The sequence below is a fragment of the Trematomus bernacchii genome, unplaced genomic scaffold (assembly GCF_902827165.1).
Source record: "Trematomus bernacchii unplaced genomic scaffold, fTreBer1.1, whole genome shotgun sequence".
Lineage (NCBI taxonomy): Eukaryota > Metazoa > Chordata > Actinopteri > Perciformes > Nototheniidae > Trematomus > Trematomus bernacchii.
Genome location: NW_022987840.1, coordinates 3,873,397 through 3,896,345, shown reverse-complemented (window position 1 = coordinate 3,896,345; position 22,949 = coordinate 3,873,397). Strand labels below are relative to the sequence as shown.

At 39.8% G+C, this 22,949-nt stretch overlaps 1 protein-coding gene across 2 annotated transcripts in view; it reads right to left on the bottom strand.

The window, feature by feature from the left end:
- The window catches only part of ntrk1 (neurotrophic tyrosine kinase, receptor, type 1), a 28,136-nt gene extending 5,439 nt beyond the window's left edge, over nucleotides 1-22,697 (bottom strand). The window contains exons 1-14 of one of the 2 annotated variants that reach the window (XM_034112641.1): nucleotides 22,507-22,697; nucleotides 18,088-18,162; nucleotides 16,967-17,038; nucleotides 13,778-13,846; nucleotides 11,793-11,947; nucleotides 10,533-10,678; nucleotides 9,761-9,899; nucleotides 7,092-7,424; nucleotides 6,623-6,634; nucleotides 6,482-6,540; nucleotides 6,295-6,397; nucleotides 4,338-4,493; nucleotides 3,907-4,037; nucleotides 2,782-2,954 (exon numbers count right to left, since the gene is read on the bottom strand). In XM_034112641.1, coding sequence (XP_033968532.1) covers nucleotides 2,782-2,954; nucleotides 3,907-4,037; nucleotides 4,338-4,493; nucleotides 6,295-6,397; nucleotides 6,482-6,540; nucleotides 6,623-6,634; nucleotides 7,092-7,424; nucleotides 9,761-9,899; nucleotides 10,533-10,678; nucleotides 11,793-11,947; nucleotides 13,778-13,846; nucleotides 16,967-17,038; nucleotides 18,088-18,162; nucleotides 22,507-22,697 — 1,814 coding nt within the window. The remainder of the gene's footprint in view (nucleotides 1-2,781; nucleotides 2,955-3,906; nucleotides 4,038-4,337; nucleotides 4,494-6,294; nucleotides 6,398-6,481; nucleotides 6,541-6,622; nucleotides 6,635-7,091; nucleotides 7,425-9,760; nucleotides 9,900-10,532; nucleotides 10,679-11,792; nucleotides 11,948-13,777; nucleotides 13,847-16,966; nucleotides 17,039-18,087; nucleotides 18,163-22,506) is intronic. The other variant, XM_034112642.1, reaches the window with a different exon arrangement.
- Nucleotides 22,698-22,949: the final 252 nt, after the last annotated feature.

The window sequence follows — 22,949 nt, the reverse complement described above, 5'->3', positions numbered from 1 at the left end:
TATAACAAACAACAAATAGAAACAAGCAAAGTACTAAAGGCCGAAAATGTGTTTAATCTAGCATAGACGTACTGCAGCATGACATGGACATTTAAGGAGGTAATTGAATCAAGTTAATTACCTCTAAGTACCTCACAATTGTACCAAAGCACAGTACAAGAGTGAAATTGCTTACACCAGTGGACCAGAGTGTAGTAGTTTGAATTGTTGCCTCTATACTGCTATACGTAGGTCTTATCAAGCACCATTAGGTTATTCAATTATTTCAAGGTTAGTTTCATTGGTTCAAGACTTAGTCATCACTGCAATGATCTATATGTCTATAGGCAGTATCACCTTATATTTATATTCACTAATTGAGTGATTTTTTCTGAGGACTCAGTTTGTATCAATTGTAATATATATATAACGAGCCATTGCTTTTAGAAATACTTTAAAGGTAAGATGAGTTTAGACTCATGTTTATGCTTTTTTAAAGATGTTCTTCTTATTACTGCTGCTAGATGACAACATATTTTCCTTATTGGATTTCTTTTCTGCACTGCAGCTGAAACCATGACTTTTGTCCAGTGTAAAGTGGACTGTATGAACACACATATTTCCATTTGTAAGGAGCAGAGCATGCTGGCCTCTGCTATTCTTCTCTGTTTCTATTGGCTGTCCAGATTAATCAAATGCTGGGATTGGGCTCCCAGTATGTTTTCAGCTGTGGCATCAACCTTGAGTGATCTGAAGGACAATGACCTCAGCATGCAATCTGCAGATTGAACATTTCTGACATATATGAGCTCTTGAGAGCATGACAGACCTGGTCGGCATGACCCGGCCATAATAAAGCCATTTAATAGAAACCATAAGGCTTGTAATACGCCTTCAATTGATTTGCAATAATGCAATTCGGAGATGCAGAGCCAATTGACTCTCGCTCGTTCTTCTGTTGATCATAAACACCCACTCTCAAGTCAAACTCAGCCTAAATGAGCAAATCACTGATGATGTGTCTCCATCCATCCTAATATCTCTCCTCTCCACTTTGTCCCCTCCTTACAAAGGAAGTTGTCTATACAATCACTATTAGTTTAAAAGGCAGGTGGCAGGGTGGGAAGGCAGCTGCATTGTGGGGGCCCTTGGACATTTCACCCATTCTGTCTTCTGGAAATGCGATTTCCATCCATTGGTGAACATATATCTCAGGCAGAATATCTGTGTGCATGCATGTGTGTTTGTGTGCTTTCACTCCCAATCTGTCTCCTGTGGAGGACACCTGGCAGACTGCATCCACTGCGTCTGCTCTAACAGTTTAGTCCAATGCTTGCCCAGGTGCCAAGTGAGCTCTGATAGGTCAACACTGTCTCGGTCCTCAGGGACTCCTTCAGCTCCCTCCAGAGGTTTAGACACTTATCATTTATAACAGATTTAAATAACACATTTGAATCTCTTCTGTCATTGTGTATTGTGCTATTATAAACCGTTACTTTAGAAATCACATCTTGTCTATTTCCACTTAAGGGCTGAATCTGAATATTTAAAGCATTTATTAGAATTCAAATCAAATCCTGTAATGCACTCTGCTTAGTATTATCATGGCAGAACATCTTATAAATAACAGATTTGCCCCTTGCCTTTACATGTTGTGAATCACTTTAGCGACAAAGATGTGCCAGCTATCCAACACAATACTCCCAGACTGACAAAGCAAATTGGTTTTCTCTACAATTCACTGCTGGCTTCATTTTCAGTTAATTAATTTCAGGCAAACTTTAAAAGGAGGAAAAAGGATGTGAAATGATGGAGTTGAAGCAAATAGCTCATATTAAGGGATGTCTGAGTCACTTTAGCAAAAGATGATTGCCAATGTATCCAAAAGAGTTGTCAAACTTACAGGAGATTTAAAAAACAGAATCTCAAGGTCCCCAGACAGAACCAAAGTCTTTGTAAATAGTTATTTAGAGACCTCTAAAGCAATGCAGCAGCTTCATAATATCAGTCTATACAGTACACAGTTGTGCCGTTGTCCTTATTCATACACACGCAGACACACACACAATTCACAGATGCCCTCTGTGACCACTGGAAGCACACAACCTTTCAAAATCACTGAAACTGTAGCAGAACTGCAGCTAACAGTGTCTACAAAGACCCAGACACTTTAAATGGTGTGTCAGAGGAAACAGACTCTGACTCTAACAGTTAATGATTAAGTGCTTTTCTCAAAGTCACTTCGAATCCGGTGTAAAGATGTGAGTGAATCTACCTTTTTACCAGAGTCCAGTGTATGGCTGATTCTTACGTTTGTCTTCATTATCAACAATTAACGTTCATTTTGGGACATGAATGTTCTCCTTTTTGCTGTTTTATTTAGTTTTATTTAGTTTAAAATAAATGTGTCTTAATGCCTTTTTTAATTCACTCTGATTTGGCGTGTTGAAAGGTGCTTTACAAATAATATTTCCTTACCTAATGTTATGATCATTCTCTCAATGAATTAATAAATAGTTTGGTCAATGAATTATTATATCCTGAAGCCCAAGTAAAAATATTTTAATAGCTTTTTCATCGGAGATATGCAGTATTAAAATATTATATTCAAATTATAATTTGTGTTATTCGTAGAAATTAATAAAAAGTTCTGGATTCATTTTGTGGCAATCAGTTAATTGTTTCAACTCTTTTATGAATAGATCAATAAATACTTTCCCATTTAGCTGCTGGATAAACTTTAGCATGTATTTCAGTTTGTTAACGCTCTTCCTGAGCATCTTGAGCAGGTCTGCCACGTACCTCAGAAACCGGTTGAGGTCTCCGTGCCTCATGTATTCAAACACCATGGCCAGCGGCTCTCCGTCTGTGCACACGCCGTAGAATCGCACGATGTGCTGGTGTTGGAGCACCGTCAGCAGCTCCGCCTCCCTCTGGAAGTCCTGCCGGGTCGACTCGTTGGCGTCCTTTAGAGTCTGTAACCACACAACATGAAGATTTTGGTTACTTAGGCAAGGCAAGGCAAAGGCAAGGCAAGTTTATTTATAGAGCACCTTTCCGCACAGGGCAACCCAAAGTGCTTTACAAAATAAGATAAAAGACATTTAAGAACAATATACAGATGAAGCACATTATAAAAAGGCATTTTAGATAATTAAGATAATTAAATCAACACAACAAGTATCAAATACATGGATAAAAAGCCATACTGCAGTTAAAATGCATAAAACCACAGCATAAAATACAAGTAAAACCTTCTAAATGAACTACGTTAAAAGCAACCGACTGTGTAAGAAAAGTAAATTGATTGATAGAAACACAGAAGTAAAGTTGCTGTTATAGAGAGAAAGTGTTCCTCCATTGGACCCTGAATCCCTTACGTATGAGTGATGATGTGTTGCAATAAAAGCAAAGTCTGATTAATGGGAAGATAAATGTTTGCAGAGTCAGATTCATGGTCTGGTTTTTATTCGCTGCGGTTTGCACTAACCTGTTGTAACATGAGCTGTGTATTAAACCAGCTGACTGTCCTCTACAAAGACATCTCACTCTGAAACCGCACGATGTTATTTCAGTGTATGGAGGATTTAAGTTTAAGTGCAGTGTGTTTACTCTTGATGATGTGGTATCAAATAGCACGTATTTAATTCTCAGCATGTTTCCATTCAGGACAGTTGAGAGCAGACAGGAAGAGGGAGTTGGGGATCAAATGTAAAAGATGTCCCGTGCTGGACTCCCCAAAATGACTTGTTGAGTGTTGCAGAGTATACAGATAAAACAGTAACTGGTTGTTACTTATACATGTTTCTTTATGGAAAAGAAGGAGGTATCACTTTTTTCTTTTGGTGTATGAATGGAGGGAATAAAGTTACATTAATAGTGTAAGTGATGTCGACATAATGAAAATGACGTTGCGAATGTACTCACCTTGATAGCCACCAGCATCTTGTCGCTGTCGGGGCTGAGGTGGGCACATTCTGCCAGGTAAACTTTCCCAAACGCTCCCTCACCCAGCTCCCACTTCAACACAATGTCCTGCCGTTTGATATTCTGGACACCTGATCATGAAATACAAATACATGTTAGAAAATCTGTGTGAAATGGTGTTTGTGTGGACCAAAAGTGAATTATACATGCATGAGATTTCACAACTTTAGTGCTATAGTTTACTTCCCTTATACAATCCATTTTGAGAAACCTAATAAAAAACTAACCAAAACCTGAAAGAAACAGACAATGTTTAAAACACTGCAAATGAAAAAGTGTAATAATAATAACAACAATCAAGACACTGAGATGTAATAATATTTGGGGGTAATGAGCATAATTGCAGATTTTAGTTCAGTAATAACACTCACACATGTCTTTCTCCTTGATGATGCCGCAGAAGTACTGTGGGTTTTCTACAAAGCTGGATAAACCAGAGTCTTCATCTGAGGAAGGCGGGCTGGTTCCAAAGTTCATAAAACGAAGCGACACGGCCAGATCATCCTCAGTGCCCAGAGCTGATGAACCTAATGAAATGGGGAGGGATGCAAACAAGCCAAACTGAGTGATATGTAACATCTAATCAGACTCCAACCACTTGTGATTGCATTGGCCATCAAAAAAAGATTCAGAGCTCATTTTTCCCCCCTTAGAGAAATCCATGCTCTCCGCTACCAACTAGTCTGTACGTTTGCTGGTGCCATGGTGACAGATGATGACGAGCTCTAATAATCACCATCATCAACCATGCGGCAATCAGGACACATTGAAATGAAAAAAGGGGGAAGGAAGCCTGAATGGTTAGCAACCCCCCGACTACAGTGCGTATTAAAAGCCAAACAAGTGGGGCCCAAATTGTAAAACCCACTCAGCAAGGCAAACCACAGAACCCCTAGAGTCCAACACGGTAGAAAATGGAACAACAAAGAGAGAGCACAGAAGCGATGGAGGGAAGGAAAGAGGGAGCAGGGTCCACTTAGGCAATCAGGCCCACTTAGGCACTTTGAGAGTGAGAAGGGTAGATGTGTGTGTGTGTGTGTGTGTGTGTGTGTGTGTGTGTGTATGTGTGTGTGTGTGTGTATGTGTGTGTGTGTTGGGGGGTGGGAGGTTGGGTCAGAGTGGAGCTTTATCACGTTTAGCTGTTCCTCTATCCATCCATCCGTCCGTCCGTCCGTCCATCCGTCCGTCCGTCCGTCCGTCCGTCCGTCCGTCCATCCATCCATCCATCATCCATCCATCCATTCATTCATCCATCCATCCATCCGTCCATCCATCCGTCCGTCCGTCCGTCCGTCCGTCCGTCCGTCCATCCATCCATCCATTCATCCATCCATCCATCCATCCATCCATTCATCCATCCATCCATCCATCCATCCATTCATCCATCCATCCGTCCATCCATCCATCCATCCATCCATCCATCCATCCATCCATCCATCCATCCATCCATCCATCCATCCATCCATCCTCATCCATCCATCCATCCATTCATCCATCATCCATCCGTCCATCCATCCATCCATCCATCCATCCATCCATCCATTCATCCATCCATCCATCCATCCATCCATCCTCATCATCCATCCATCCATCCATCCATTCATCCATCCATCCATCCATCATCCATCCATTCATCCATCCATCCATCCATCCATTCATTCATCCATCCATCCATCCATCCATCCATCCATCCATCCATCCATCCATCCATCCGTCCATCTTCTTTAATGGCCATCACCACATGGCGGTGGCTGAGGGAGGTTTCTGCCGCCGCTCTCATGCAGTAATTAAGGCACTTTAGCCCGGCCACACAGCGGCACACAGCTCAGTGGAAGTCCTATATTAGTCTGACTCTCCTGCACATTACCTTCTGAGAGCCTGACAGAACCATCTGTGATTTGAAACAATCATTTGGCAGAACGTTTCACTATGGCTCATTGCCGTTTGCATTGTATGCCTTCAGATTGTGGTTCTGGGCTGACACAATGTCGCGGGTAAAGGGTATCATTTTAACTCCACACATGTCGTTTGAGAGTTATCTTGAAGTAAACTTTTAGTGATTCCTGATTCTTGCCGAAGATGTTCCTGTTGTTTCCTGTTCTCTCCTGCTTCCAGTATTTCTGCTAAGCTAAGCTTCTAAATAGACTTCTGTATCTAGCTCTTTGTTAGCACTAAGGTCAAATCATCCGATAAAGAAAGGATGATTTTTATCCTCATATTCAGCGCAAAAAAAGAAGAAGAAATAGCTCAAATGTGAGTCATTCAATCATCTAGCAGCTATATCATACATGCAGTCAATGAGTTTCAGTGATTGTGATTTTTACTTACGGTGGATCCCAAACTTGGAATGCTGACCACACTTGTTAATAACCAAAACCATGATGAGAAGGAAAATGCAGGCAAACACAGCGAGACCGACAGCCACAGACACCTGTTCAAACAAAGACAGATTCATTTCTCACACTTACTAAAATCACAGAGAGTTGTTTTTGGGACAAATGACGCACAGACGTACCACAAACACTCGACTCTCCGAGTTCTCTGTGACGTCCATGTCTGATTTCTTTGTCGGTACTGAAGGGCAGTAACAGAGATTTGTTAAAAAAAAATGACAATGTGTATGCAGTGTTTTTAGGAGAATGAAACAAATACTTACTTGGTTCAGGGACTAGCATGAGGGAACAAGAACACAAAACACTTAAATGAGTACACAAACTTTGGTCATAGCGATTGTTTTGAGGTTTTGAAGGTTGAGTAAACTAAGTATTATTTTACATTTTTACACACACACACACACATACACACGAGTGGGCAATATGTCAATTTGCAGATATCTAAGAGCTTAGCAATACTTATTTCAATAACTTAATATCTAGTATACTGTTATCTTCAAAAGCAGAATTGTTCAGGAGCGACGTAAGTGGTTTCTGACATTCATTCAAGTGTATTGTGGAAATTTTTACAAGTGTTGCAGAATAATGAAGCTATTGTTTCAAAAACGGACCAAGTGGCAGGGTTACAAAATCATGTTCAGCTATATTCCTCTTCAAGCTGCCCTAATGGCCTCCTTGGCTCATTATGGGATTCTGCTCGGAAAAAACTCCTAAACTGTTTCAGGAACTCACCTGGAATTATCCCCTCAGGATCTAACAGGTCGAAGGGGTTCTCCATGAATATCCCCTCAGCTGTGGCCTCATCCCTCCCCAGATTGTTCTGCACGATCAGAGTGTAGTGGCCATTGTTGATGTGCGTGGGCTTGTTGAGGAAGAGACACCCGTGTTTCACTGATCCGTCACCCAGATCGGGGATGAGCTGGGTGTATGTGTATTTGCTCTTTCTGAGATCTCTGCCATTGTAGCGCCAAGTGATGTTCGGTTCAGGATTTCCATCCACAGCGAAAGGGAAACACCAGTGGTGCTGCGACTCTGCGTCTTTCAGGAAGATGATTTTGGCTGAAACTGTTGAGATATAACATTTGGGAGTTTAGGAGTGGTAGAGATGTAGGAGATTGGGAAAGGGAAAGTGTTCACTTTTTTTAACTTCTAAACTGGAAGTCAATTATGAAAGTGAAGATTATAATGATTTCATAAATGTGCTCATTATCAGTTCATTGAGAAATGATATCACTCTCATGTCTGTGTGTAAATATGAAGTTACTGTATCTTAGCTTAGCATAAACACTATAAACGGCCTGCCCCTGACAGAAGGGTAATAGAAAAACCCCCAAAAGGAATCTGCAACTATTTAAATTATTTATTGAGTTTTCAATTACATTCTCTTAAATTAGATGATTTTCTGCTTTGCTCTCACAGAAAGGTATGAAGATGTCACCTTGAGCTCTAGGAACCTCACTATTTATGTGAGATTAACCACATGATTAATCATTTGACAATAATCAACACAACTACTAAAAAATAACTATTACTGTCAAATAAATAGTAGTGAGTAGTAGTTAGGTAAAAAGCACAACATTTTGTAAAGTAGATATGCAATGGCAAAACTCAAAAAACTGTAATTAAGGACAGCATTTATGAACTTAATGTAATTTGTCACTTTAAATGACTGGTTATTGCCGGTAAATGACTCAAATCATGATTATAGAGATGCTCGTTTAAATATACAAGCCTGAGATTTAATGCTTAATGTGCACCATTATCATGTGTAACATAAAGTCAGAGGTTGGTGAAGTGCCCTATAGGTTCCTCTCTGAGTTTCCATGAATCAATGTTCTCCATCTGTACTGCAAACCTGTGCTGACCTGCTATTAATAATGGATCCCGGTCGTTGTTGCGCCCCCGACCACAAAAGCTACCTGGAAGCTCTGCTGGACGTGAAGTTACAGGAAATGGCCTCTTTTAGATCGAACATGACTCTGAAGTGCAGGGACCCCTCATACACACTGACAATGTGCTGCTCTTAACCCATGACCCAGCCTCACAAAGTGCTGTGCTAAGGGGATACTGAGGCATTTGTCTTTTTCGTTCCAGACCTCGCTGAATTCTGTGGCTAAGTGAAAATTAGCACAGTTAATCATTTTTAAATAATCATCCATTTGAGACCCTTACTAAACGTACGCAAGGTATTTCACTGCAGGGGTTACAAGTATGGCTAAAATGATGTTTATTGTTGTCACTGAAGAATTAGACAACAAAAGAAACTATTTTATAATACACAAATGATTCCTAGCATCCCTCCAGGCACATTCATTGTTAACTGGAACCTTTGCATACAAAATATTAACGTTGTCATTGTGTATGTTAATAAAAACGTGCACTCTGAATCCACCTTTTAACGTCAGAGTCAAAAAGAAAAATATTACATTGCAAAAAACATGTTTTAGAAAAGCTCTTCTATGAAAGGGAAGCCACACGGGTACCATGAATCAATGGCACAGAGAGCCACTCAGCAGTAAACACCCACTGTTCTGGGAGGTAATTAAGAGTAATTAAAGGGCTAGCGGTTAACGAGTGTCCGTCCACCAGGGGGGCTGATGTTGATAGATTAGCAGCACTAACGCATTTACAGACTGCCAATCACTGCGGATGAAGCGGTTTTCCGGTGTAGGAGGGAAAAGTCCATTAGCACAGGCTCAAATCAGATCTTAGCACGGGTTATCAGCCCATTTTCCTGACGTTCATTATCTGTCCCTTGATGCTCGTGCATTTGGCTGCAGCTGAATAGGCGCCCCTGCTCTTTTTGGCTTTATTTTCTAATGAGTGTCACTGTGTTGGTGATATATGATATTGTTTAGGGCAGTATTGTTTCAGTAATGTATCGCTAATGCATCTGAGTCTGTTTTGTGAGGGGCCGCTGGGTGCTGTCATTCCTCGGTGTTCCTCAACTTCCAGATGCACTAATGCATCTGAAGAAAACAACAGTAAACCTCCTGGGTCAAGCTGCAACTGTAATTTAGAAGTACGAGGTGAAATAGTTCTTTAAGAGCAAGGAGAGGTAGGTTCACTCTCTATTGTCCTTCCATTGTATCCCCTGCATTAATAACTAGCCATACCTGCAGCACTTCACTCATATTATTTTAACACTTCTCACCAGTCGCCAGAGTGAGTGGCAGATGACAAAGAGCTCCATTAGAAGCATGGTGGGTGCATACTCGTATTTGTAGAGAGGGCATTTAGAAGAAATCAGTGCAGTGCTTTTTTCTTTTCTCTGGCTGTCCACCCTGCCTGCACTAAAAAAATAGCCCTAGTGTGCTCTCGCCCTAACCTCCATTAAGCCCGACGACTTGTATAGAGCCTGTGAGCTTTCAAAAGTGTGGTTTTATTTTGCAGGCACTTACATTCAATGTCTAATTGCACCATCTCCTCCCCGGGCCCAGCTTGGTTCTCGGCCTCACAAGTTAGGTTGTGCAGGTTGTCATTGGAAGAAATGTTGGTGAGGAAAAGGACCAGCTCCAACGTGGAGCCCCAGATTCTCTCCTGTTAGCAGCCGATGGCAGAGAGAAAAGAGCAGAGGAGGTTAATGCAGCCCGGTCACAACTACATATGGATCACTCGGAGGTATACAGGTTAGAGAGATGAAATGGGATACCATTTTCTACATTTACTGGAGATCAATAGAATACAGAACCCATCTGAACCTTATTTATACAGGTTTAAGCTACAGTTTATCTAAATAGCTCACAGCACAAGGAGACAAGCAGGAAAACATTTGAAATGTGAAAGTAATAAAATAAATAAAACTTTAAAAAAAATCTAAACACATGTCAGCTTAGACAAATACAGCCACAAGCAGACAGGCAGAGTTAGAAGCAAGCGAGAGAAAGTGGATCTTAGAGTTAAACCTTGCAAGCATCAAAAAATATCAAATAGACGAGGGGAAGGAATACGATATATTTTGGAACATTTGCAAAACATGAAATCTTAAATCTAGGGACAAACAAGGGATCTCAGGTGTCTCTATCCTGATTTGTATCAATAAAATCTCCTAAGAAAACTTAAAACTGGAGAAGAACAGAACAAACCTTGAGAAGAGAGACAGAGGAGCCATCCTATTTTCAGTACTTGTCAATATCTTTATGATATAAACATATATTGAAAGGAGTTTACTACCTGCGTGAAGAAGTGAGAGTTGAGCTCTTGAGTTCGCCATCTCACGTTGGGAGTGGGACTTCCTGTCACTTGACACGCAAACGTCAGGTTGCCTCCATCTTTAGTCTTTGAGTCTTTGAAGGGGACAATAGTCACCTCGGGCAGACCTGAGAGCAGCAGAGGAGACGTGTGAGATGTGATGGTACAACGCAGTGTGGAGAGCCATGGGGTTGCAGCTGTTCAGAGAAACTCTCCCATATGTTTCCTGGCAACAAGATGTTCCCAGTCTTAGCGATTAAAACAACAAAGCTGAATTTCTTCTCTGCATTTCACTTCACCCCTGCTTGTTAAAGGAATTAATTTGCAGAATAATAACAACAAACGGTTATTTATTATTCCTTTTCTAGTTGCGTCATTTCAAATATTGATTGCACCACATAAGAGAGAGACTTATGAAGAAGATAAATAAATGTTGTGATGTTTAAAACAAAAATATTTAAGGATCCCTTAAAGGTGGGGTAGGTAAGTTTGAGAAACTGGCTCGAGATACACTTTTTGTTATATTCCATGGAATGCTCTTAACATCCCGATAGCAATGAATATTATAATATATATAATGAAATATATAATTTCTAAGACTGGAGTTCATGTCCTGTCAGATATCTGCAATCAACATTTAACTTGTTATTAAAGGTGGGGTAGGTAAGTTTGAGAAACCGGCTCGAGATATACTTTTTGTTATATTCCATGTTATATTCTTAACATCCCGATAGAAATGAATATCTTAAGTGCTTTGACAAAAGATCTATAAAAAAATGTCATCTGTGGAAGCCGTAGTACTGTAAAAAAGCACGACCAATCATTTTTAGCCGGCCCGGGTTTAAAATAACTGGATGGCCTACCTGCCTGTCAGCCTTCCATCTGTGCACAAACTTATCTCGTGCCCTCATTGGTCATGTGCGCGTTCGTGTGGGGTTGGAGGAGGGGCTCTGTAAGGAAGTGGCAGATTTTTTCCGGCTGTGTATTTTCAAATTCTAGCGCACTCGAGCTGGTTTCTCCAAAATTACCTACCCCACCTTTAAGATATAGATAGATTGGAAGAAATTGCTTTAGTCTCCCAAAAAAATCCAACTTTAATTGTATTACAATCCTTAAATCTCCTTCTTTGAGAAATCCAGAATCTACGAATATGCAAACTTTACTGTGAGATTTGATCTATGCTTTACACATGTTATTGTAAACATGTGTGTTGTTCAGTTATGAAGGTCAGATATTACTCACTGCAGTTATCTATCACCAAAGAGTTAAGGGGTACTTCTTGATGATTGGAGAAACAAGACAACATCTGGTTGTCCAGGTCACCGCGTTCATTATGCTGCCAATGCTGGAGCCAGTGGAGGTCACATGAGCAAAATAAGGGGTTGTCCCTCAAAACCCTGAAGAGAAAAAGGAGGAAGAATTAGTTCCACTGGCTAAAAACTTAAAAATGTTATTCCCTTAGATTTCTCTGACAAGATCACACAAGGTACACAAGAGCAGCAACTTTTAATTTTGTCTTGCAAATACCTTTTCAAGATAAAATCTGAGGTCATTTATTGGAGACTCACTTCATTTGATACTTGAATAACCTTTTTTGCTCACTGCATGTATAATCACATAATTGTTGTTTCTCTGCTTTTTGGAACCAATATCAATATTAGAAACATGTATTTTTGATATTTTATAAATCCTTGAAGAATTGTACCTTAAGATCAAAACAATCGTCTCACACCCCTCTTATTTTAAATAATAACACTCTACCCCTATTGGCTCAAAAGAACGTGGCAATAATGTGCTAGCTCAATTAATAACTAAAGATGCAAAGCAGGACTGAGATTCAAAATTGGCGTAAGACACTTTATATTGATTTTGCACTTTGGTGTTTTGTTTGGGCTTTTGGATGAGGACAGTACACAGTTGATGAATACAATTATTCTTCTGGCTAAAATACTTATTTTTTAAACTCAATCAAGGAAAAATCTGAATTGAAGGTGTGTGAAAATTTATTTTGGAAAGGATGATTGCCACAAAGAATCAAAGAGTGGCTCAACACACCATGAAATGGGAAACAATCAGCTCTAGCGAAGAGTGGGATAAAAAGGAACAATACATATAAATATGCTTGCCATGTTATTTTCTTTATTTTTTCATTTTAATCGTTTATTTGAACCGGGACAGTGCACATTAATGAACACTTTAGACAAATAATGCTTCAAGTGTAAATATGCCGGATTTGAGCTTTGAGCTAATTTCCATCCGTAGTCCCTGACATACAACATATAAGAACATGACATTTATATACATAGCAAAAAATAAATACATGATATGCAAAAGAGCATGAGCAGCATACAAGTATTTACCACATGGCAGTACAATATAGCAGCAACGACATATAAAGTGCAAGAGAAGATACAAGAGATGCATAAAGTGCAAGAGAAGATACCCCTGTGTTAAAGTGCATTTAGCGGTGATTACACGTCTGGCTGTTTCTCAACCATTCTTAGAGTTGACCTTTAAAGCTATTGAGAGTGGGACAATCCTGTATCTCAGTTGGGAGGCTATTCCAGAATGAGCTGCCTTTAATGGAGAGGACATTTTGTCCAAAAGTGGTCCGTCTACGGTGGACTTCACAGTCTCCTCTGGTTTCTGACCTAGTGCAGCGTCCAGTGTGTTTTTTGTGGATGAATTCCCCTAAGGGAGGGGGGAGGGAGGGGGGGCAGTCCATGTAAACATTTATGGTATGTGCTTTTGATGATATTGGACTGTCAACCCATTTTATTTATTTTTTGTATTAAATGTTGAAATGAGCTACTGACTGTATTTTATTTTTTCTGTTTGTTGTCTTTTTTTGTCTGAGATAGGAATGTCTCCTATTTTGTAATTGTTATGTCCATGTTTTGTGTCTGTAGCCTGTACAATAAATACAAAAAAAAAGATTACAAAAGAAAATGTACACAATTGAAACATTGAATACCTTAACAAAACGTTTCTTTTCATAATGTAAGCCATTGATGCACATTAGAAGTAGTTTATGGCAACACAACTGATGGGCACTGTGGGCAAACCTAGATGTAAAACCTGCTGCTAGGCAGAATATTATGATGTTTTCCTTCTGATGATGTGCAGCCTAATGAGTGAGATTGTTTTAATCCTTGAAAGCCAACTTCAGGGGCCAGGAACTTTAACTTGTTTTGCTGAACAAGAGAGATTGAGAGAGTATTACTCACAGGTTGAGCAGTGGTAGAAAATGAAACACCCTCCAGGAGATGTGTTCCAGAGAGTTTGATGCCAGGTTCCTATGAAATAAAGAGAAAACACACATTTGTAATGCTGTTTATTTGGCTAAACAATATGTAATACCACAGTCATTCAACCTACTGTATGTTGTACCTTGTTCGCTTTGGCTGAATTATGTGGCTTGATAGTTAGCATTAGAGGGAAATGACCACCCGCAGAGATTAACGGAGTACCTTGGAATCGCATTTTTTTTTAAATGTTATATTGTGTTTCGCATAATACCACAGGAAACATCCTTTCATCAATCAACAAAACTATTCTCAGCCTAAATGAAAGAAAAGTTAAAGTAGTATTGTTTTTATTGTTTGTAATCTAGTCCTGTTCTGCATTTGAGTCATGCGGTGATGTGATTGCTCACTTTTAGAGCAATGCTTACCTGCTTTGAATTACTCTCTCAGTGGAAAACGTTAATGCATCCAAATGGATTCTGATCAATTACCTTGGCAAGTATTTCACACCAGCCAGGAGCCACATGCACAAACACCTCCGGCACACCTCTCTCAGGGTTTGCTTAGTGTTCAGTAAATAAGGTGATTAGTCCTGAGTCACAAACACTTCTCGGAGGAAGGAGGAAGCTCGGCTACAGAATTGCATTTGGGGAAAAGGTTTCCCATTTATTGTTGACATTTGACTATTTGTATGCCGCCATAAGTACTGTGAGTTTCTAGCCATGTTAGCTGCGGAGCTCTAGAGATGAAAATCTCAGTCGCTCCGTCCACCACTTTGGTTCAGATAGAAATATCTCAAGGGCTTTTATGTGGATTAATATCGAGTTTTTTTTAATCAACATTGATGGTCCCGAGAGAATGAATCGTCATGGTTTAGCTGATCCTCTGACTTTCCCCTGGCACCAATAATATTGTAAATTATTAACTTTTAGTGAAATATCTTGACACTTATTGCCATTCAACCTTTAACAGACATTCATGATGTCCAGAGGATGCATCCTCATGGTTTATGTGATCCGGGGACATTTTGATATTGACATTTGTTGTTTTCACATGAAATATCTCATAAACTATTTTTTCTTACCTTGCTATCAAAAACACATTCCTTGCACTCAGGATAAATTGAAAAGACTTTGGTGATCCTCAAAATGTTCCTTTTGTGCCATAGTCAGGTCCTAATTTTTAGATGGTTTAGGACTAAATATCTGCAAAACTATTGTCTTTGTGATCAGCCAGTTGTAGTTATTTCTTTGTTTAGCTCATTTGCAAATGTTAGTAACCTAGCATGACAAACTAGGATGATACATTTTGTAAATAGTATTATAGACGTAACATTAGCATGTTAGCAATGTCATTGGGACCACGTTATCATGCTACAATGCTGTGCCACTAAGTACACTATTATGATGGGCTTTAGCTAAACTTTCAAAACATTTCTATTTCTCTTAATGTAATCCTACCTCTAAAACTGTGTATGTCAGGCAATCATTATGATCCTGTGATAGATGAATGCTACAGTACATATCTTTTGGCCAATCCTCCGAGGGCACTAACATATCATCACAGTGGCTCTCAAATGATCCTCAGACAGCCAAAGAAGCCAGGCTGTAAATAAACCTCCCTCAGAAGATGACAAATAGCCACACTGGGGAGCGCGCACATGGAAGCCAATACATATTCACTCTGGCAGGGCCAAGGGTTCAATTATTTGTTTTCCTTGCTCCCAAAAGTTCATGTCAGATGGGTTAGCCATTGGGGCTTATCCATTACCAGCTCGATTCCTGCCTGGGCCCACAGGGGGAGAGCAGAGCCGGGAATAGCAGCTCAATTTCTTTTTGCCATTCTTAAGGACTGGATTTTATAAAAGACAATTGAGTAGGGGAAGACTAGCGTAAAAAGAGAAAGGAAAAGTGGTTAAAGCTAGCCTCCTGCTTAGTTTGGTTATAGCCTGTCCCTCTTAATCTCAGAAATATATCTGTCACGCAGAAGCCCCTGTACTCCACCCAACCCGGCCCACCGTCTCCCTCCACGGTGAGGTATTGATTAAGTGATAATGGACCCTTAGTGGAGTGTATTTATTATGCATCAGTTGTCGATAATCCGCCCAAAGTGAGCGAGTAAAAGGTGACTGGTGGATGTCTTCTCCAATTTCTCGAGCTCACCCCACCTACCTCACCTCCTCCACCACCCCCCCATATCTGGTCCTCGTAACCCGCCTGTCTTTTAGATAAACAACATCAGACATGTCGCACACGCTCAGTGAAACGATGAGGACAAGATGGTGGCGATAAGGGTCAGCTGCTGATGAATAGACAGAGGTGATTGTTCCAGTCGATAAGTCTTCATGGTATTATTTATTGTTGGGTCTGGATTGAGAGGCCAAACTGATCAGAAATGTAAAGACTGACCCAATTTACAGGGTGTGACTTTTAATAATAAGTGACAAGTTTGTTTTAAATACCCAGCTGATTGCTTTTTGTTTGTTTTTTAGATTATTGATAAACAAGCAGGTAGTGAATCTTGAATCTATATTTACTATCAAACAAAAGTGATATGATTTTATGATACAGCATGTGGAAGACTTCAAAAATCGATTTATTTACTTTTGGCTAAAAATGAATATTAATTAGCAAATAATCTGCACTATTCTGTTGGAACGTTTTTCGATATATCAATGACAGATTTCTCTATGATATATATTAAAGTATTGAAAAATGTTGATCTCAATCCCTCAAAGTTCAAGAAGACGTCTTCAAATTGACAATTTTGTCCATAACCTCATAATATTCGATTATTAAAAACGAATTTATGAGAAACTGAAACCAACTTGGAAGTACACTAATTCAACTTCCTTTAATTCATAATGGGATCCAATGTCACAAAAAACATGTTATATTTATAAAAACGACATAATCAATCTAAAAGGCTTCAAATAGATGCAATATGTGGTTTGAGTATCTTAAATGATCAACAGATTTACCAGATCTCTGGATGAGTAATACAACTATTAGAGCAAGTGTGATTTTGAGAACTGTTCCTCTCGCTTCATCTGACGTGCAATATTAAAGGACTGGCTGAACACTGACTGACAGCGACAAATAGGCTGACCCACATACAGGTCACAACATGACACAGGGAAGACAATCCTTTTGTATTGACGAGGACACTTACACATACTGCAGCTTGAGGTTGAATTGGAAGGCATTGATAGAGATGAGCCTCAGCTTACATGATGTGACCGTGCTGGAGGGGGAGGAAAAGCACAATGATCAGTGAAACACTCTTTGTTTTAGCAAAACACAACACATTACAACTCAGAAATACTGAAATGTGTGTGTGAGAAATAAAAGCAGGAGTTGCAATATAGTCATATTCGATAAATCTGCCAACATTTTCTTTTAGTTTTTGGTTAAAAAACTCTCAATTGAGAGACCGAAATCTATGAATTTCTGGTATTTCTACTTTAAAAAAGGGCTCTGGTCAAGGCCGTTTGGTTCAACTAAGGGAAAAACTCATTTTCACAGCGTACAATGATATTTTGGACAATATGCTCCCAACTTTTTGGAGAACCCTAAACCCCTCCCGCAAGACTGTTAGCTTACCATCCAAAACTGTTACTAGGCATTGCATGCAAGGTTTGGAAATCTCCACATGTTGAAGCGGTGTGTATGATAAAAAGTTTGGGGGGGTGTTTTAGCGTTTACATAACCATACAGTCTAAGGGGTAGATTAAACTATGGATTTAACCGCTGTAGCCTGATATTAGGGAGCCATTCATCTTGGATTGGCTATCAGTCTGACGATGATTTTGCATTTGTATGAGGATATCTGTTTTAAGTGAATAACAAAAAGCTATATTGGTGCCCGACAAAAACGGATGGGTTTCCTACATTACCTAATGGCGAATGCGTTACTTGTCTTTGCCCGCTCTACTACTGAAGAGTACAAATGGAAACCAAAATGCTTACAAATACCAACATTTGTCCCGTCCTAGCTATCCAGCAAAATTCTTTACAACCTGCCTCTTAAGGCTTCTTGCTGGTCTGCCTAACAACAGCAACTTGAGGTTCAGTCTCTTGCTCATGGACCCTTGTACATGAGGATATATGAAGGATAATGAACTACCAATCTTGTGAATAAAGGACAACCCACTCTACCTCCTGAGCCACAGCCTCCACAAATCTTTGTTCTCAGTATGGTATATAAAACAATATTGTGATAGTATAAAACATAAACCATGTGTATTTGTCTTACAGAAAATGGTCTTAGTTAAGAGAAAATTAAATACTTACAGGTTTTTCAGCTCTCTGTAGTAAGCAAGATCAATCTCTGTTATATTCTCCAGGGCGTCTTGGTTTTCAATGTAACTGGTGCGCAAAAAAGGAGTGGAAAAGAGAGAGAGAGTTACAAGGTAAATACATAAAAAATGTCTGAGACCTTCAGCCTTTTGATGTCTAGATAATCAATTAATACCAAACTACATGAAAATAATAGACAGAAAAGAAACCACTTGAAAAAAAATACAAAAATAAAACGTGAATGATTTTCTTCACCAGGGACATGCAAAGTTAATCATCATTTGTGTTTATCATTCAGGGCATTTCAACCAACCAATTAAAGGGGACAATAAAATACTAATTTGACATTTTTAAAAGGCAGTTATGCAGCCAGAACTACAAAAAGGTTGTGCATATTTTAGACAAAGAACACAAAGAAATGCCTATTGAAGATGACATTTAAGACTTAACACTGAAAGCAACCAAGAGGATAAACTTGAATTTGAGTCTCCTGTGTAACATTTGTCTCAATAATGACTAAGTAATTACAGAACCCATTAATGTATCTGTTTAAAGACATTATTAGTGAGAGCTGGTAGAAAAGCTCTCACAGATGGGAAAAAACCCATTGGAGGGAGTTTTGAAACAACGCTCATGTGAATCAGCGTGAACATAAAGACAGGCATTAAATAAAGAGGGTTTAGCGTCCAAATTCAACCCCAATGACACGTCTGACCTCCCTGACATCCACTGAACAAACAGATAACAAAACAAGCCGTAATGTCCAGGGACCCACGAACCACAAAGCTATAATAACTTAATCTACTGCTCATGTGGAAAAATAATAATGCCTTAAGAGATGCCGGGTAGACAAGGCTGATGGGAAAGTCTTCTCAATGAGTAATTTTCCACTTTTCCAGACATAGCCTTCCTCAGAATAACTAGTGAGCTGTAGATCAATTCAGCACTCAACACAAGGCCAGCCATCTCTTTTCATGGGATGTGAATAGATGGCCTTGATAGGACCTAAAAAGGATTTTGCAAACTGTCCACATTTTCTCTGCCATTGCCCATGTAGCTCAGGAGGACTCTCAATGTATCAATGTGAATGTGTTTAAGCCCTCTCATGAACATGTGATCGAATCCTTGGGGCAGCGTTCCTTTGAAAATAAGTGAACAGATAATTGTAATAAAAAGGAAATATTATTTTATTTTTTGGAGAGGGATGAGGATATTTGAGAAAGTATAATATTAAATGATGAGTATATTCAATGTAGTATTATGTGCACCAAGCACTTTAAGGTTAGTTTGTTGGAATCTAACTGAAGGGAATATGTAAGGTTATTTAATTAATGCACAAACAGGTTACGTTTTGTTGGCAATTCACATGGTATTATCTAATAGAAGTTGTATATCAGAGTATTTTCATGTTATAAGACAAATATTTTAAAACCAACTTTTTAGTTAAATAATGGTGAAATATTGGCTTTAAAGTAGCCTCATTTTAATTGGACAGAATTAGTTAAAGAAGGCAGACCGTTTTTTAGAGGGTCATTTGACATAATAGGGCTACAATTTTAATAAAAGCATAAAATGTTGCTCCTAATATGCTGCTAGTACGACAGATCTATTTACAGTATGATTATCAGTTTATAGTTCTCTGTGAAATCCTAATACTATTTGCAAGAATAACTAATGCTGTAAAAATGTAGTCAATAGTGAAGTATTTTCCTCTGAAATGTAGTAAAGTAAAAATAATGAGGTGGCTAGGAAGAATAGATAGACGTATCTATGGGGGCACCCCTTTGTCATACAGTACTGCAATTATTTGAATAAAGATTTGTTCCCATGGTTTTATAGTGTTCAATGCATATGCCAAAAAATACCTGCAGTCATTTCTAGTTGATGACAGCCACTTTCAGCATGTGGCGTTGTTTCAACCTCCCAGTTCCCTGTTTGTCGGCTGCAACACACAAACCTTTTTATTCCTGTGTGATTGACCCACAGCAATAATGTGATTACAGGGCAGGTGGGCCCAGGATCACCCATCGCCGTTACTTATTGGATTGAGCCAAGTGGGTTGTATATCATCTATTGTTCCCGGGTGGAGGCATTGACTGGCAATTCACAAAATTGAATTTATAACTCAGCGCATGATGAATTTTGGCCCCTGTTCCACAGTTAATGGCCCCTTGTTTGTTCCGCGTATCGGCTGTATTGCCTTGCGCTGCCAATACAGAGAAGTGTTGTTGTTTGCTGGCATGTAGAGCACCGCGGTAAACAGAAGCCGAGGAAACGGTCCGCTTACTTATTGATTGAACGGTTTGGAGAGAATGTCGAGCCTCACCCTGAGCTCTACGAAACATGTTTAGCTGCAGGTACAAGGAAATACCTCTGAAATGAGAGAGAGAGGGGAGGAAACGAGAGGAGAAGGAGACAGAGGGGGAGGAAAAGAGGAGAAGTATGGCATGTCGTTGAATAGAGCCAGAAAGCAGCAGTAAATTGACTTGCTCCACCGAAATAGCATTTCACAAATGTAGTTCCTTCTTAAGTGCTAATTGCTCCGATCTGGGGACAGGAACAAAGAGAGAACAGCGTCGGTGGTGGGAGGAGAGTGACATTTACTTTTCCATATAGGAACTGATGGTGGGTTGCATAATAATACAGCAGCCGTCTTTAAATCACAGGTGGTCAGATTTGAGTTCCTTTTTCATACAAAGTTTGAAAAAGCGAAATAATAGTCATCTGCAGCTGTAGCCGAGTGAGAAATCTCAGTTCATCTGAGCACTAACTTGAGTTTTATTCAAACACATCCAGGGAGCGCCTTTCCATAAATATGTGACAATCAAAAGTGTGGCATGTACTGTATGGCTGTGAAGAACAACGTACATCAAACTATCCTCCAGCATCAAGTGACCATCACAAGCGTTCTTCTCTTGAGCACCAGATGAACCACAGCGAAGGAACATGAATTAGGTCCGAACAACCTCGACCCAGGTCAGCAGAAGTGGAATGTACATTTGAGCCTTACAAATTGATAAAATACTGTCTACAACCACTCATATCTCAGATTAAAGCTTGCTGGTCTCTACCGTGGATAAAAGCATGGCGGCAAATGTACATGAAGTAATGATGTGATCTCCAGAACATCGTACACGTGTTTCTTGTCCTGTGGTAGACTTTGGGACTGTGATTTGATAACACTAACTTTGAATCTTCAGATAAGTATAAGAAGAGGTTTTCTCAGCTCAGTTTTTCAGTGTTACACTTTGAATAAATGACATGTAAAGATGCTTTGAAGAATTTATTTGAAGTACATTTTGTCAGAAACAAACAGCAGGCAGCAGTAGGAAGGTTCAAACTGAAGTCAATTTATTGAACTCCAATAACATGGTGATGTACTGAATGCGTACTCTTTGAAATTAGTTTTAATGAAAGAAGAGTCAGATCTTGAACTCAAATAAACATGCAGCTCTCATAACATAAAAAAGCACTGTTTTCTGCAATACTGCAAAAGTCACTAGTACTAGGATCCTTTAAAGACCCCTGAGGCCATATTTTGAGGCACAATGGATAATAGGACATCAGTTCCCGTCACTCTGTGCCAGTTATTGCCAATAGCAATCCATAATTGATTTCCAATGACTAGTGTCCAAATTACTGCCATGCTAATGCATCTCAAACAGCAGTACATTCACTTCATCAATCAGTCTCTGGATTTGGCAAAGAACAAACTCTCTCTACTCTCAACAGAGCAAACATCTGACTCCAACAACAAGTCATACATAACGCCTTGCATATCGCCCAGTGTGATCTTGAGGTACTCATATTTGGCTCTTGTACTTGGTTAGAAATTGTAATTCTCTCTGAGCTGAATACAAACGGCAAACACTGCAAAGAACAGAATCTTCTCAAGATATGAAACAGACCAAATAATGTAGGAAATAAAAATGACTAATGAGAAGAAAACGAATACCTACAAAGTAAACCATCAACCATTAGCATGCAGAGAAGCGATTGTTAGTCTCAGTCATAGCATTAGAGAGCAAGTTTATTGCACAAACTTGAATGATATAGTCAGTGTTACACCTGCATTTATATTACTCAATCCAAAAGCTAACCAATGACTGTAGAGAAAAGTATTAGATAACTATATTTGAACACCTGGACTAGATAACAAACAATGGTACAACAACAAGAATTACCAGCAAACATTGCCCTCTACTAGAACTGCAGATAAGATATTACACCAGTTGCAGATGGTCCCATAAAAAAGACAACTCTGCCATTGAGACACTCAGAACAATTTCAGCGCCAACCCAGAGTGACAACATGAGTAGAAACAGAGAAAATCCAGCTTGGCAAACCAACAATATCAAGGCAGCTCATGCTTATTTCGAGGCACATGCAGCGCAGGTGGCACATCATACTCACATCTCCGTCACATTCTCACTCTCTTGTGTTGCCAGTGCCGGGATGCTGGTGATACCATTGGGCTCCAGGCACTGCAGCATGGCGAAGGAGCACCTGCAAGCCGCCGGGCAGCCTCCCAAAGCGGGCGCCGGTGCCAGGCTGAGCAGGGCGAGCACCAGGGGAAGTGCCAGGGCATAGGGTGCCACAGCCATGCTCAAAGAGGATCTTCTCAGCCCCAGAGAAGAGCTTTGGCAGCTGTAGTTGGAGTCAGTGTCTGTGTGTTTCACCTAATGAAGAGTCAGCGAAGAGAGATGAGGAGCTTTCACACACTGAGGCTCTTCTCTTGGCTCTCTGGCAGAGTGGAAATCCCAGCTGCTCAGGGTCTGGTGCTGAGCCACAGCTGTACTGAGCAGCAGGAGGGGCAGGCAGTCAGGCAGGCAGGCAGGCAAGGGGCCTCTAGGGAC